Source organism: Phyllobates terribilis, unplaced genomic scaffold, assembly GCF_046119375.1.
Source record: "Phyllobates terribilis strain yellow unplaced genomic scaffold, ASM4611937v1 Scaffold_5__5_contigs__length_657084704, whole genome shotgun sequence".
NCBI classification, from domain to species: domain Eukaryota; kingdom Metazoa; phylum Chordata; class Amphibia; order Anura; family Dendrobatidae; genus Phyllobates; species Phyllobates terribilis.
The window spans coordinates 649,688,891-649,706,923 of record NW_027362765.1 but is presented as its reverse complement, the minus strand read 5'-3'; the positions used below and the strand labels follow the sequence as shown (position 1 = coordinate 649,706,923).

The following is an 18,033-nucleotide window of genomic DNA, read 5'->3' as shown; positions in this document are numbered from 1 at the left end:
CGGCTACCATGTTGTGTAGGTGCCGCAAACCCCGGCCCGCACACGAGGAGACCAAATGTCGGCGCCCTCCGCGGCGCTTCCAGGACACACGGGACTGGCCGCAGCAGAGACTGTGCCCTGCCACAACTGACCAGCCCCGGCTCAGGTAAGACGATCCTGCTGCTGGTGCAACCGACGAGAAGGAAGGTCCCCCATCAAGGACAGGAAACCACTGAGGCGGAGAGAGGCGCCGCCCTTTTTATCTTGAAAGGCGGATCCCCTCTCTCGTTGTGCCGTCATGGGTGGCAGAATAAACAATGCTTTATCATACCGCCAAACAAGAAATGGAATAACATGCGATCAAAAAGACAAATGTAAATAAAAATGGTACTGCTGAAAACGTCATTTTGTCCCGCAAAGAACAAGCCGCCATACAGCTCCATCATCAGAAAAATAAAAAAGTTATAGCTCTCAGAATAAAGAGATACAAAAAATATTTTTTTTCTAGAAAATAGTTTTTATTGTGTAAAAGCGCCAAAACATAAAAAAAGATATAAATGTGGTACCGCTGTAAACGTACTGACCCGAAGAATAAAGCTGCCTTATCAATTTTACCACATGCGGAATGGCATTAAAAAAAAAACTACACAATTCCGGAATAACAACTAACAACCGTGAAACATGCGGGGCAGGGACTCGAGCACGTCACTCCAGCACAAGCGATACATGGTGCATATCAGAGTACCCGATGCAAACTCAAGTAGCAAGCACTTGTGCTCAAGACTAATGACAACTTATTCAATATGATGACCTAATGTTATCAAATTCTGTCGTACCTCTGGGTTCAAAATGTACACTATACCCCTTGATAAAATCCTTGAGGGGTCTAGTTTCCAAAATGGAGTTAATTGTGGGGGGTTTCCACTATTTAGGCACATCAGGGGCTCCCGAAATGCAACATGGAGTCCGCTCTTCATTCCAGCCAACTTTTCGTTCAAAAAGTCACACAGTGCTCCTTCCCTTCCGAACCCTGATGTGCGCCCAAACAGTGTATTTTACCCACATATTAGGTATTAGCGTACTCAGGAGAAATTTCACAATAGTTTTTAGGTTCCATTTTCTCCTCTTACCCTTGTGAAAATAAAAAATTTGGGGCTAAAAGATCCTTTTTGGGGAAAAAGCTTGATTTTTTTATTTTCAAGGCTCCATGTTATAAACTTCTGCAAAGCTCTTGGGGGTTCAAGGTGCTCATCACACATCTAAATAAGTTCCCTGAGGGGTCTAGTTTCCAAAATAGTGTCACTTGTGGGGGTTTTCCACTGTTTAGGCACATCAGGGGCACATCTGCTAATTATTCAAGCAAATTTTACATTCAAAAAGTCAAATGGTGCTCCTTCCCTTCTGAGCCCTGCCGTGCAACCAAACAGTGTTTTTTCCCCACGTATGGGGTATTTGCGTGCTCAGGGGAAATTGCACAACAAATTTTGGGGTCCATTTTTTTCCTGTTACCCTTGCAAAAATAAAAAAATTGGGGTCTAAAGTAACATTTTTGTGAAAAAAAAAAATGTTCATCTTTTTCTTCCCCATTCCAAAAATTCCTGTGAAGCACCTGAAGGGTTAATAAACTTCTTGAATGTGATTTTGAGCACCTTGAGGGGTGCAGTTTTTAGAATGGTGTCACTTTTGAGTATTTTCTGTCACAAAGGCCCCTCAAAGTCACTTAAATAAAATAAAAAAAATAATAAAATAAATTAAAAAAAAAGAGAAATCGCTGGTCAACTTTTAACTCTTATAGCCATCTAATAAAAAAAAATTTTGGTTCCAAAATTGTGCTAATGTAAAGTAGACATGTGGGAAATGTTATTTATTAACTATTTTGTGTGATATATCTCTCTGATTTAAGGGTATAAAAATTCAAATTTTCAAAATTGCGAAATTTTCAAAATTTTCGCTAAATTTCAGTTTTTTTTCACAAATAAACGAAAATGACATCAAAGAAATTTTACCACTATCATGAAGTGTCATGAAAAAACAATCTCAGAATCAGCGGGATCCGTTGAAGAGTTCCAGAGGTATTACCTCATAAAGTGACAGTGGTCAGATTTGTAAAAATTGGCCCGGTCATTAACGTGCAAATCACCCTCAGGGGTAAAGGGGTTAAAGGTGAACTTCAAGCTCAAGGAACATCAGTGTCATATCACACCATCCGTCGTTGTTTGATCCAAAAGTGGACTTCATGGGAGATGACCAAGGAGAACATCTTTATTGAAAAAAAATCATAAAAAAGCCAGACTGGAATTTGTCAAACTACATGTTGACAAGCCACAAAGCTTCTGGGAGAATGTCCTATGGATAGATCAGACAAAAATGGAAGTTTTTGGCAAGGCACATCAGCTCTATGTTCACAGACAGAAAAATGAAGAATATCAAGAAAAGAACACTGTCCCTACTGTGAAACATGGTGGAGGATCTGTTATGTTCTGGGGCTGCTTTGCTGCATCTGGCACAGGGTGTCTTGAATCTGTGCAGGGTACAATGAAATCTCAAGACTATAAAGGGATTCTAGAGAGAAATGTGCTGCCCAGTGTCAGAAAGCTTTGTCTCAGTCACAGGTCATGGGTCTTGCAACAGGATAATGACCCAAAACACACAGCTAAAAACACCCAAGAATGGCTAAGAGGAAAACATTGGACTATTCTGAAGTGGCCTTCTATAAGCTCTGACCTAAATCATATTGAGCATCTTTGGAAAGAGCTGAAACATGCCGCATGGAAAAGGCAACCTGCAAACACAAGACAACTGGAGCAGTTTGCTCATGAGGAGTGGGCCAAAATACAGGAATCGTTTGATTGCAGTGATTGCCTCAAAAGGTTGTTCAACAAAATATTAAGAGTACCATCATTTCTGTCCAGGCCTATTTCATGAATTTAATGGTTTTAAAAATTCTGTGGAAGCAGGGTTGAAAAGCAATGTCTGACTTTCATTTGTTCATTTTCATATATTTTTAATTTATTACTACTTTTGTCAGATTAAAAAGTTATTTCTGTGACAATAGTGGGGTTTTCTATCATTAAATGTGGGGTACCAACAATTTTGAACACGTGCGTACATGCTTTAACCCTATAACGACATGTCGGGTCCCTTCCTTTGGTGCGGGCTGAGCCTGAACCTTTCCGGGCACATGACAGCTGATCTGTACTGCTGTCATGTGCCCCTAACAGCCCCAGGTGGAATTGTGATGCACCCATAGAGACTATTGAAGCATGCAAAAAAAAAATAAAAAAAATTAAAATCACGCCTTTTGCCCCATTCAAAATGAAAAAAAAAAATATATATATATATATATATATAAAAAAATCAGATATACACATATTGATAGATCGGGCGATTCTGAACATCTAAAAATAATTAATTCAATTGGTAAACAGTGTAACGAGAAAAAAATTCAAAAAGCCAGAAATATGGTTTTTTTGGTCGCTGCATTGCAATAAAATGCAATAACGGGCGATCAAAACATCGTATCTATCCCAAAACGGTATTAATAAAAACGACAGCTCAGCGCGCAAAAAAAGTCCTCTCCCGGCTCCAGATCCCGAAAAATGGAGACTCTACAAATCTCAGAAAATGGCGACTTTTGTTAATAAAAAAAAAAAAAAAAACCACCTTTGGATTTTTTTTACCACTTAAATAAAAAAGAATCTGTACATGTTTAGTATCTACAAACTCAACAGGTGTATAATGGGAGGGCACCATCCAGTTTTAGGAATCTACATGCAGTATACCAAACATGAACATTGCAAATCCAAACAAACAGAGGTATACTATAGAAGCCGTGATCACCAATAAATAATTAGATGTAGAAAAAGAAATATGAAATTTTATTTAACATGAATATATACGTCAAAAGACACAAAAATATATTAAAACACAAGTAGAAACTCAGTGCTGACAATCACTGGCCCATCCACAAAATGTACTAACCCCTTGGATGCACATGCAGAGGGTAACCACGACCCAATATTATCTCTGATGGTTAATTCCACATAATGGCCAAGTTATGGTCACATGAAAAAATATGTTTCAGAATAAGTGAGCCAAGATTACACAGTCATAAGCACTGCTAATATACTAGTCCCTTATAAGGTATACATACCCATAACCTGCATGGATGAAACCCTGCTGCAGGATAAGGAGTAATGTGGATGGGCCGTCAGTGCCCAACGCATATCGCCACCGGCAGTGGCGTCATCAGGGGCCTCGGATCCATGCAGGTTATGCTTATAATAACTCTTCCATGAAGGAATTTTCTGCAAGCTTTATAGATCTCATGGCTTTATAGGACGTTTGCCTTATGCTCTGATATAAGTGTTGCCTGTCTATTTTTTGCCTGAACAGTCTATATTCCCTCTTTGGACACATGGGAGCTATATTTATTGATTTATAGTTTGTTCAATGCTTAGATATAAGTATTGCCTGGTTCTATTATATGCTGGAACAGTCTATATTCCCTTTGTGAACATATGGGAGATATACTTATTGACTTGCTTATCTATGCTAGTCTATTTGATGTTTCATATCTCATTGTGCTTTCACCAGATCTCCTTTTTGAGGGTTAAATATAAGTATATATTATCCTTAGTAGAGTTCATGACTGTGTAACCTTGGCACATCTATTCTGAAACATATTTTTTTCATGTGACCACATCTGGGCCATTATGGGGTATCAACCCACAGAGTTAATATTGGCTAGTGGTTACCCTCTGCATGTGTATACCTTATAAGGGACTAGTATATTAGCAGTGCTTATGACAGTGTAATCTTGGCTCACTTATTCTGAAACATATTTTTTCATGTGACCATAACTTGGCCATTATGTGGAATTAACCATCAGAGATAATATTGGGTCGTGGTTACCCTTTGCATGTGCATTCAAGGGGTTAGTACATTTTGTGGATGGGCCAGTGATTGTCAGCACTGAGCTTTTACTTGTGTTTTAATATATATATTCATGTTAAATAAAATTTATATATATTTTTCTACATCTAATTATTTATTGGTGATTATGGCTTTTATAGTATACCTCTGTTTCCGTTTGGATTTACATAGTATCTACTAACTCATAATGACCGGGAGAATAATAATGGCAGGCTAGTTTTAGCATTTAGGGAACGTGGTAAAACACACAACACAACTCTGGAATTGCACTTTTTTGGCAATTTCACCGCACTAGGAATTTTTCCCCCGTTTTCCTGTACATAATATGGTAAAACTAATGGTGTCGTTCAAAAGTACATTTCAAATCGATCCAAACCAAAAAGGATGCACAGAAATTGATTTGATACATGTGGGATTCCCACGTGTTGCGTTTTGCTGGTCTAGAACAGGTATCCTTACCAGCACAAGGAGGGGATCTGCATAGACTCCTGCTTCAAATAGAAGCTGAGTGGATCCTGCACACACAGGCGCAGGGTACTGTAGGTTTCAATGACCAAGTCGAAATGTCGGTCATTGTTGTATTTACTATATGTAATGTGTTTTAATAAGCATTCTATCCAGTTTAGGTGGTACAGGGTTTCTTGCCATTCATTGGTCATAGAGGCGTGTACAGGTGCTCACCTCGGTCATTTCCCCTTTGTGCAGTGACCTGTTGACGAGCTTATTACTATTCAACGAACGTTGTCTATTAAGTCTTCCACTGACTCCCTGCCTTGCTGATTTAAAGTGATGAAATAAAGAAGAAATTTTTATTTACCGGTGAGCGCACGCTATATTCTTTTATATGATGTGCCTGGACTCTGTTTTCAAGCGAAGCAGTCGGTTCACCAGGGAGAGGTGTTTGTTCTGCTGGATTAGAGATTCTGCAGGTGTGAACTGACAAGAGTACAACTCATCCAGCAAAAATTAAGCCCTCACATGGCCATATTGACCGAAAAATAATAATAATAATAATAAAAAAAAAAAGTTATGGCTCTGGGAAGAAAGGGAGCAAAAAATGAAACTGCAAAAACGGAAAATGACCTGGTCATGAAGGGGTTAAAACAGCATACTGTTCCATCACTACACTGCCTTGCAGCTATTGTATTTTTTGTTCCTACTTGACGTCTGTTGACGATTTGGTTGAGTATCACCAGTGCATGTTGGAATACTCACAGGAAGCATCATCAAGGGGCAGAGGCTGCGGTCAATGTTACGGCCCCTGCCCCCTCTCTAAAATGAAAAGGCATCAGTAACTGTCGTTTCAGTGACTGGTCCCTGCTCTGTCTCCCCCAGTGCGATAAGCGCAGCGTCCAGTCTGTTGTCTGTATAGATGAATAGCAATAAGCCGGCAGCAGAGCGGTGTCACTATACCCCGTAGAGACCAGTGAGGTCACCTCTGGGGCAGCACTAGTCCTCCTGGACACCGGATATAGTGACACCACTCTGCTGCCGGCTTATCACTATCCAGCAGTTAAAGCAGACCGGGCGCCGCGCTCATGGCACAGAGCGCTGGGGGGACGACACACTGAACAAGGAACACACCAGAGGGACAGAGCAGGGACCAGCCCCTGATATGAGTGTCACTGATGACGCTTCGGTTCAGAGAGTGGGCAGAGGCTGTGACATTGACCACAGCCTCTGTCCCCCTGATGGTGCTACTCAAACAAATTGTTATTCAACCGGAAATAGAAAAAAAAAATACAAAAGCTGTTAGGGTAGTTGGGGGAAGGGTAGGGAATTTTTAGAGCAAGTATATTAGAAAATAGCTTAGATTATGGACTGAACAGATAGGGAAAAATGCTTTGCCTTCGGATCACCCTTCCAGGAAAGATTACATTTTTTTTAAGTGTGCATGTCAATGTCCCAAAAAATACAGTAGTTATTACAACAGTCTACGGGGATGATGTAAGAGACTTGTGGTTTTGAAGCCAATCAAGGACAAGAGTTTCCTTGATATTCAAGCACACAATTTTTCTTTAATATATCCATCCACCTCCAAGTCATAATATTTGCTCTATTCACGGTCTAAAAAATGGCTAATGCTAACAGGTTTCTAGAATCCACGTACCTGGTTGTCTTGTAGAATGCTGTGATCTTGTTGGAAAAAAGGAGGAGAACTAGGACATCTTTCTGGAGTGCTTTTCTTCCTGGTCTCATCTAGAAGCACATAAATTTTCAGAGTAAAAAAAAAGTTCAGAGAAACAAATGAAAAATCACAGCAAATCGATAAGAACAGACTTTGGCATCGAAAAGTTATGACATTTCAAATGATAATAATAGAGCTTCCATATCCATGTTTTCTACTACACTTTTTATCATATACAGCATCTGATTTATTTAAAGGTTTATCCATCTACCGTTTGTTCTAATTAATGAAATAACCAATATAAAATATACCACAATGCCTGGCTTAGCATTCAGCATGGCTTTACCTTTAGTCGACAACTTAGGTCGGCCAACCTGACGTTTCCGAAAGAATCGGGAGGTTTTGTGATTTTTCTCCAGAATTCGACTCTTCAAAGGATTTCTCTTACTGGATCTTTCTGTAGGAAACAAAACACACACATAGAGAGAATTACTTTGTAATATTCAGATCTAAATTTATCCCAAAAGAAATCTCTTTATTTACAATCAATGAAAGCCTTCTCTTACTTGGGGATGTAAAAGATGTGTTGTTCTCCATCTTGATGTGCTTCTAAAGACGCCCAATCCTCAATAGAAAAAAAGAATAGTGCCATAATGATACAAGCAACAGTCACCAACCTGACACATTATACACCTAAAAGGTAATAATTTAAGAAAATGTGCTTTATGCATAAAACTATCAAAAATATTTACAAAATTAAAAATGGATTTTATAGACCAGTCAGATGCAACATGTGAATAGTGGAGTTGGAGCAAGTCTTGTAATTCTCCTAATAGGAATGTTATGAAATACATTTGTAAATCTAGGATAAATTGTCACCTTTAGCACTCTGTTCTCCCTTGTCAGGAGTACAAACTTTGGAAACGCATCAGAAGGTAACGGTGAGCGCTCAGGGCATGTCTAATGTGCAACATTTGGTACTGCAGAAAAGCGACCAATATTCTTAAAAGTCATAATACAGTGAGATGTTCCTCCTCCAGTTTAGAACATAAAGGTTATTCACTAGCCCCCAAATTTTACATGCATTAGTCCATTAAAAGGGAAGCCATCATTAAAAAAATGACCTATTGTTTAACACCACAAGGACGGGCAATTTTTCATATATGCGCGTTCGTATTTTCCTCTCCTTCTTCCAAGAGGTATAACTTTATTTTTCTGTCAAAATGGCTGTATCAGGACTTGTGTTTTGCAGAACAAGTTTTACTTTTAAATGACACCATTCATTTTACCACATAGTGACTGAAAAATGGGAAAAAAAATTCCAAGTGCATTGAAATTGCAAAAAAAAGTGTTGTGGCAGTCAAAAAAAACGTAAATCTGGTGTTTTGATTTTTTTTCGTTATGCCATTTACCAATTTGATTAATTTTTCTTATTTATCTTGTTATACCAAATATGTGTATTTTTATGGTTTTATTTTTAAAGAGGCCATAAAGGGGTAATTTAAACTTGTGTTTTTACAATTTTTTTCATATTTTCTTTCACTTTTTACTGTATTTAATTGTCCCCTTAGGAGACTTGAAGCTGCGATCGTCTGATCGCCTGTGCTCTATTAACAATGCTATGTATAGTGGTGAAAATCATGATCTCCTATGAATGCAGACCACAGGCTGACTTTCACAGGCATGGGGGTCATCAGCAGACCCCTGGCTGGCATGACAACCAATCAGCACGATCATATCACGAGCAAGCAGATGATAATGTGGAACGATGCGGCTGTCAGGAGACTGACAGTGGGATTTAAAAGGTTAACACCTGCGCGTGAAACTCCCGATTCACCTGAGACTGTTAGAGGCACATGATAGCTGATTAAATCAACGATCATCTGCCGGGAAAGATGTGGGCCCAACGTCTGAGCCCACATCAACGGCAGGGACACCAGATATGATGCAAGTTTATGTCATGTGGTGAATGGGTTAAACGGTCAATTTGACAATGAAGAAACCACTAACTGTTTACCAAACAAAAACATTGAAAAAGATGCCAGGACTTCTTCACTTCGATTTGTATTGTAAAGTGTAAAGGGTCTTCACAGCTGAAAAAGTGACAAGAATGATACGATCACTTCTTTTAACCACTTGGCACCTCTGGAAACGAAGGGGTTAAAAGATGCTCAAAAGCCTGAACATATGAACAGGAACATAGAAATACACATGTTCATTTTTTGATTATTTTCTGGGCGCTTTTGCAGACGGACCCCTGAAAAAGATGCCGTGTGCACATACCCTAGGGCTGAATAACCACTAATGTCCCCCTAGAACAATATGTAAAATATCTGTCGCTTAAACTGTGACCTCCCCTAGACAAAGTGCCCGATACACTGTGACAATATAATGCCTAGTATGGGACATGATGGACAGTAATGAGGAAGGACACCGCCTCCAACAAAACACTGTTCACAAAAAGGGAAAAACCCCTTATAATCTGGTGCAGCTCTACCGAGGTCAACAAAGCCTGCTCCACCTGCACGCAGGCGACACAGCTATGCCAACAAAGCCTGCTCCACCTGCACGCAGGCGACACACCTATGCCAACAAAGCATGCTCCACCTGCACATAGGCGACACAGCTATGCCAGCAAAGCCTGCTCCACCTGCACATAGACGACACAGCTATGCCAACAAAGCATGCTCCACCTGCACGCAGGCGACACAGCTATGCCAACAAAGCATGCTCCACCTGCACATAGGCGACACAGCTATGCCAACAAAGCCTGCTCCACCTGCACATAGACGACACAGCTATGCCAACAAAGCCTGCTCCACCTGCACGCAGGCGACACACCTATGCCAACAAAGCCTGCTCCACCTGCACATACGCGACACAGCTATGCCAACAAAGCCTGCACCACCTGCACATAGGCGACACAGCTATGCCAACAAAGCCTGCTCCACCTGCACATAGGCGACACAGCTATGCCAACAAAGCCTGCTCCACCTGCACGTAGGAGACACAGCTATGCCAACAAAGCCTGCTCCACCTGCACGTAGGCGACACAGCTATGCCAACAAAGCCTGCTCCACCTGCACATAGACGACACAGCTATGCCAACAAAGCCTGCTCCACCTGCACATAGGCGACACAGCTATGCCAACAAAGCCTGCTCCACCTGCACATAGGCGACACAGCTATGCCAACAAAGCCTGCTCCACCTGCACATAGGCGACACAGCTATGCCAACAAAGCCTGCTCCACCTGCACATAGGCGACACAGCTATGCCAACAAAGCCTGCTCCACCTGCACATAGGCGACACAGCTATGCCAACAAAGCCTGCTCCACCTGCACATAGGCGACACAGCTATGCCAACAAAGCCTGCTCCACCTGCATGTACGCGACACAACTATGTCAACAAAGCCTGCTCCACCTGCACATAGGCGACACAGCTATGCCAACAAAGCCTGCTCCACCTGCACATAGGCGACACAGCTATGCCAACAAAGCCTGCTCCACCTGCACATAGGCGACACAGCTATGCCAACAAAGCCTTCTCCACCTGCACGTACGCGACACAGCTATGCCAACAAAGCCTGCTCCACCTGCATGTACGCGACACAGCTATGCCAACAAAGCCTTCTCCACCTGCACGTACGCGACACAGCTATGCCAACAAAGCCTGCTCCACCTGCATGTAAGCGACACAGCTATGCCAACAAAGCCTTCTCCACCTGCACGTACGCGACACAGCTATGCCAACAAAGCCTGCTCCACCTGCACATAGGCGACACAGCTATGCCAACAAAGCCTGCACCACCTGCACATAGGCGACACAGCTATGCCAACAAAGCCTGCTCCACCTGCACATAGGTGACACAGCTATGCCAACAAAGCCTGCTCCACCTGCACGTACGCGACACAGCTATGCCAACAAAGCCTGCTCCACCTGCACGTAAGCGACACAGCTATGCCAACAAAGCCTGCTCCACCTGCACATAGGCGACACAGCTATGCCAACAAAGCCTGCACCACCTGCACATAGGCGACACAGCTATGCCAACAAAGCCTGCTCCACCTGCACATAGGTGACACAGCTATGCCAACAAAGCCTGCTCCACCTGCACATACGCGACAGCTATGCCAACAAAGCCAGCTCCACCTGCACATAGGCGACACAGCTATGCCAACAAAGCCTGCTCCACCTGCACATAGACGACACAGCTATGCCAACAAAGCCTGCTCCACCTGCACATAGACGACACAGCTATGCCAACAAAGCCTGCTCCACCTGCACATAGACGACACACCTATGCCAACAAAGCCTGCTCCACCTGCACATAGACGACACAGCTATGCCAACAAAGCCTGCACCACCTGCACATAGGCGACACAGCTATGCCAACAAAGCCTGCTCCACCTGCACATAGGCGACACAGCTATGCCAACAAAGCCTGCTCCACCTGCACATAGACGACACAGCTATGCCAACAAAGCCTGCTCCACCTGCACGTAGGCGACACAGCTATGCCAACAAAGCCTGCTCCACCTGCACGTAGGCGACACAGCTATGCCAACAAAGCCTGCTCCACCTGCACGTAGGCGACACAGCTATGCCAACAAAGCCAGCTCCACCTGCACGTAGGCGACACAGCTATGCCAACAAAGCCAGCTCCACCTGCACGTAGGCGACACAGCTATGCCAACAAAGCCAGCTCCACCTGCACATAGGCGACACAGCTATGCCAACAAAGCCTGCGCCACCTGCACATAGGCGACACAGCTATGCCAACAAAGCCAGCTCCACCTGCACATAAGCGACACAGCTATGCCAACAAAGCCTGCTCCACCTGCACATAGGCGACACAGCTATGCCAACAAAGCCTGCTCCACCTGCACATAGGCGACACAGCTATGCCAACAAAGCCTGTTCCACCTGCATGTATGCGACACAGCTATGCCAACAAAGCCTGCTCCACCTGCACATAGACGACACAGCTATGCCAACAAAGCCTGCTCCACCTGCACATAGGTGACACAGCTATGCCAACAAAGCCTGCTCCACCTGCACATAGGTGACACAGCTATGCCAACAAAGCCTGCTCCAGCTGCACAAAGGCGACACAGCTATGCCAACAAAGCCTTCTCCACCTGCACATAGGCGACACAGCTATGCCAACAAAGCCTGCTCCACCTGCACATAGGCGACACAGCTATGCCAACAAAGCCTGCACCACCTGCACATAGGCGACACAGCTATCCCAACAAAGCCTGCTCCACCTGCACATAGGCGACACAGCTATGCCAACAAAGCCTGCTCCACCTGCACATAGGCGACACAGCTATGCCAACAAAGCCTGCTCCACCTGCACGCAGGCGACACAGCTATGCCAACAAAGCCTGCTCCACCTGCACATAGGCGACACAGCTATGCCAACAAAGCCTGCTCCACCTGCACATAGGCGACACAGCTATGCCAACAAAGCCTGTTCCACCTGCATGTACGCGACACAGCTATGCCAACAAAGCCTGCTCCACCTGCACATAGACGACACAGCAATGCCAACAAAGCCTTCTCCACCTACATGTACGAGACACAGCTATGCCAACAAAGCCTTCTCCACCTGCATGTACACGACACAGCTATGCCAACAAAGCCTGCTCCACCGGCACATAGGCGACACAGCTATGCCAACAAAGCCTGCTCCACCTGCACATAGGCGACACAGCTATGCCAACAAAGCCTGCTCCACCTGCACATAGGCGACACAGCTATGCCAACAAAGCCTTCTCCACCAGCACGTACGCGACACAGCTATGCCAACAAAGCCTGCTCCACCTGCATGTACGAGACACAGCTATGCCAACAAAGCCTGCTCCACCTGCACATAGACGACACAGCTATGCCAACAAAGCCTGTTCCACCTGCATGTACGAGACACAGCTATGCCAACAAAGCCTGCTCCACCTGCACGTACGCGACACAGCTATGCCAACAAAGCCTGCTCCACCTGCACGTACGCGACACAGCTATGCCAACAAAGCCTTCTCCACCTGCACATAGGCGACACAGCTATGCCAACAAAGCCTGATCCACCTGCACATAGGCGACACAGCTATGCCAACAAAGCCTGCTCCACCTGCACGTACGCGACACAGCTATGCCAACAAAGCCTGCTCCACCTGCACATAGGCGAAACAGCTATGCCAACAAAGCCTGCTCCACCTGCACATAGGCGACACAGCTATGCCAACAAAGCCTGCTCCACCTGCACATAGGCGACACAGCTATGCCAACAAAGCCTGCTCCACCTGCACATAGGCGACACAGCTATGCCAACAAAGCCTGCTCCACCTGCACATAGGCGACACAGCTATGCCAACAAAGCCTGCTCCACCTGCACATAGGCGACACAGCTATGCCAACAAAGCCTGCTCCACCTGCACATAGGCGACACAGCTATGCCAACAAAGCCTGCTCCACCTGCACATAGGCGACACAGCTATGCCAACAAAGCCTACTCCACCTGCACGTAGGCGACACAGCTATGCCAACAAAGCCTGCTCCACATGCACGTAGGCGACACAGCTATGCCAACAAAGCCTGCTCCACCTGCACGTAGGCGACACAGCTATGCCAACAAAGCCTGCTCCACCTGCACGTAGGCGACACAGCTATGCCAACAAAGCCAGCTCCACCTGCACGTAGGCGACACAGCTATGCCAACAAAGCCAGCTCCACCTGCACATAGGCGACACAGCTATGCCAACAAAGCCTGCGCCACCTGCACATAGGCGACACAGCTAAGCCAACAAAGCCAGCTCCACCTGCACATAAGCGACACAGCTATGCCAACAAAGCCTGCTCCACCTGCACATAGGCGACACAGCTATGAAACAAAGCCTGCTCCACCTGCACATAGGCGACACAGCTATGCCAACAAAGCCTGTTCCACCTGCATGTATGCGACACAGCTATGCCAACAAAGCCTGCTCCACCTGCACATAGACGACACAGCTATGCCAACAAAGCCTGCTCCACCTGCACATAGGTGACACAGCTATGCCAACAAAGCCTGCTCCACCTGCACATAGGTGACACAGCTATGCCAACAAAGCCTGCTCCAGCTGCACAAAGGCGACACAGCTATGCCAACAAAGCCTTCTCCACCTGCACATAGGCGACACAGCTATGCCAACAAAGCCTGCTCCACCTGCACATAGGCGACACAGCTATGCCAACAAAGCCTGCACCACCTGCACATAGGCGACACAGCTATCCCAACAAAGCCTGCTCCACCTGCACATAGGCGACACAGCTATGCCAACAAAGCCTGCTCCACCTGCACATAGGCGACACAGCTATGCCAACAAAGCCTGCTCCACCTGCACGCAGGCGACACAGCTATGCCAACAAAGCCTGCTCCACCTGCACATAGGCGACACAGCTATGCCAACAAAGCCTGCTCCACCTGCACATAGGCGACACAGCTATGCCAACAAAGCCTGTTCCACCTGCATGTACGCGACACAGCTATGCCAACAAAGCCTGCTCCACCTGCACATAGACGACACAGCAATGCCAACAAAGCCTTCTCCACCTACATGTACGAGACACAGCTATGCCAACAAAGCCTTCTCCACCTGCATGTACACGACACAGCTATGCCAACAAAGCCTGCTCCACCGGCACATAGGCGACACAGCTATGCCAACAAAGCCTGCTCCACCTGCACATAGGCGACACAGCTATGCCAACAAAGCCTGCTCCACCTGCACATAGGCGACACAGCTATGCCAACAAAGCCTTCTCCACCAGCACGTACGCGACACAGCTATGCCAACAAAGCCTGCTCCACCTGCATGTACGAGACACAGCTATGCCAACAAAGCCTGCTCCACCTGCACATAGACGACACAGCTATGCCAACAAAGCCTGTTCCACCTGCATGTACGAGACACAGCTATGCCAACAAAGCCTGCTCCACCTGCACGTACGCGACACAGCTATGCCAACAAAGCCTGCTCCACCTGCACGTACGCGACACAGCTATGCCAACAAAGCCTTCTCCACCTGCACATAGGCGACACAGCTATGCCAACAAAGCCTGATCCACCTGCACATAGGCGACACAGCTATGCCAACAAAGCCTGCTCCACCTGCACGTACGCGACACAGCTATGCCAACAAAGCCTGCTCCACCTGCACATAGGCGAAACAGCTATGCCAACAAAGCCTGCTCCACCTGCACATAGGCGACACAGCTATGCCAACAAAGCCTGCTCCACCTGCACATAGGCGACACAGCTATGCCAACAAAGCCTGCTCCACCTGCACATAGGCGACACAGCTATCCCAACAAAGCCTGCTCCACCTGCACATAGGCGACACAGCTATGCCAACAAAGCCTGCTCCACCTGCACATAGGCGACACAGCTATGCCAACAAAGCCTGCTCCACCTGCACATAGGCGACACAGCTATGCCAACAAAGCCTACTCCACCTGCACGTAGGCGACACAGCTATGCCAACAAAGCCTGCTCCACATGCACGTAGGCGACACAGCTATGCCAACAAAGCCTGCTCCACCTGCACGTAGGCGACACAGCTATGCCAACAAAGCCTGCTCCACCTGCACGTAGGCGACACAGCTATGCCAACAAAGCCAGCTCCACCTGCACGTAGGCGACACAGCTATGCCAACAAAGCCAGCTCCACCTGCACATAGGCGACACAGCTATGCCAACAAAGCCTGCGCCACCTGCACATAGGCGACACAGCTAAGCCAACAAAGCCAGCTCCACCTGCACATAAGCGACACAGCTATGCCAACAAAGCCTGCTCCACCTGCACATAGGCGACACAGCTATGAAACAAAGCCTGCTCCACCTGCACATAGGCGACACAGCTATGCCAACAAAGCCTGTTCCACCTGCATGTATGCGACACAGCTATGCCAACAAAGCCTGCTCCACCTGCACATAGACGACACAGCTATGCCAACAAAGCCTGCTCCACCTGCACATAGGTGACACAGCTATGCCAACAAAGCCTGCTCCACCTGCACATAGGTGACACAGCTATGCCAACAAAGCCTGCTCCAGCTGCACATAGGCGACACAGCTATGCCAACAAAGCCTGCTCCACCTGCACGCAGGCGACACAGCTATGCCAACAAAGCCTGCTCCACCTGCACATAGGCGACACAGCTATGCCAACAAAGCCTGCTCCACCTGCACATAGGCGACACAGCTATGCCAACAAAGCCTGCACCACCTGCACATAGGCGACACAGCTATCCCAACAAAGCCTGCTCCACCTGCACATAGGCGACACAGCTATGCCAACAAAGCCTGCTCCACCTGCACATAGGCGACACAGCTATGCCAACAAAGCCTGCTCCACCTGCACGCAGGCGACACAGCTATGCCAACAAAGCCTGCTCCACCTGCACATAGGCGACACAGCTATGCCAACAAAGCCTGCTCCACCTGCACATAGGCGACACAGCTATGCCAACAAAGCCTGTTCCACCTGCATGTACGCGACACAGCTATGCCAACAAAGCCTGCTCCACCTGCACATAGACGACACAGCAATGCCAACAAAGCCTTCTCCACCTACATGTACGAGACACAGCTATGCCAACAAAGCCTTCTCCACCTGCATGTACACGACACAGCTATGCCAACAAAGCCTGCTCCACCGGCACATAGGCGACACAGCTATGCCAACAAAGCCTGCTCCACCTGCACATAGGCGACACAGCTATGCCAACAAAGCCTGCTCCACCTGCACATAGGCGACACAGCTATGCCAACAAAGCCTTCTCCACCAGCACGTACGCGACACAGCTATGCCAACAAAGCCTGCTCCACCTGCATGTACGAGACACAGCTATGCCAACAAAGCCTGCTCCACCTGCACATAGACGACACAGCTATGCCAACAAAGCCTGTTCCACCTGCATGTACGAGACACAGCTATGCCAACAAAGCCTGCTCCACCTGCACGTACGCGACACAGCTATGCCAACAAAGCCTGCTCCACCTGCACGTACGCGACACAGCTATGCCAACAAAGCCTTCTCCACCTGCACATAGGCGACACAGCTATGCCAACAAAGCCTGATCCACCTGCACATAGGCGACACAGCTATGCCAACAAAGCCTGCTCCACCTGCACGTACGCGACACAGCTATGCCAACAAAGCCTGCTCCACCTGCACATAGGCGACACAGCTATGCCAACAAAGCCTGCTCCACCTGCACGCAGGCGACACAGCTATGCCAACAAAGCCTGCTCCACCTGCACATAGGCGACACAGCTATGCCAACAAAGCCTGCTCCACCTGCACATAGACGACACAGCTATGCCAAAAAAGACTGCTCCACCTGCACATAGGCGACACAGCTATGACAACAAAGCCAGCCCCACCTGCACATAGGCGACACAGCTATGCCAACAAAGCCTGCTCCACCTGCACGCAGGCGACATAGCTATGCCAACAAAGCCTGCTCCACCTGCACATAGGCGACACAGCTATGCCAACAAAGCCTGCTCCACCTGCACATAGACGACACAGCTATGCCGACAAAGCCTGCTCCACCTGCACGTAGACGACACAGCTAAGCCAACAAAGCATTCTCCACCTGCATGTACGAGACACAGCTATGCCAACAAAGCCTTCTCCACCTGCACGTACGCGACACAGCTATGCCAACAAAGCCTTCTCCACCTGCACGTAAGCGACACAGCTATGCCAACAAAGCCTGCTCCACTTGCACATAGACGACACAGCTATGCCAACAAAGCCTGCTCCACCTGCACGTACGCGACACAGCTATGCCAACAAAGCCTTCTCCACCTGCACGTACGCGACACAGCTATGCCAACAAAGCCTTCTCCACCTGCACGTACGCGACACAGCTATGCCAACAAAGCCTGCTCCACCTGCACGTATGCGACACAGCTATGCCAACAAAGCCTGCTCCACCTG

General features: G+C 46.8%; 1 protein-coding gene across 4 annotated transcripts in view; it reads right to left on the bottom strand.

The window, feature by feature from the left end:
• The window catches only part of LOC141271380 (uncharacterized), a 65,021-nt gene that overhangs the window by 29,300 nt on the left and 17,688 nt on the right, over positions 1–18,033 (bottom strand). For all 4 annotated transcript variants that reach the window (XM_073681477.1, XM_073681475.1, XM_073681476.1 and 1 more), the window contains exons 2-4: positions 7,609–7,667; positions 7,389–7,499; positions 7,025–7,113 (exon numbers count right to left, since the gene is read on the bottom strand). In XM_073681477.1, the coding sequence (XP_073537578.1) occupies positions 7,025–7,113; positions 7,389–7,499; positions 7,609–7,639 (231 nt within the window). In that variant the 5' untranslated portion in view covers positions 7,640–7,667. The remainder of the gene's footprint in view (positions 1–7,024; positions 7,114–7,388; positions 7,500–7,608; positions 7,668–18,033) is intronic.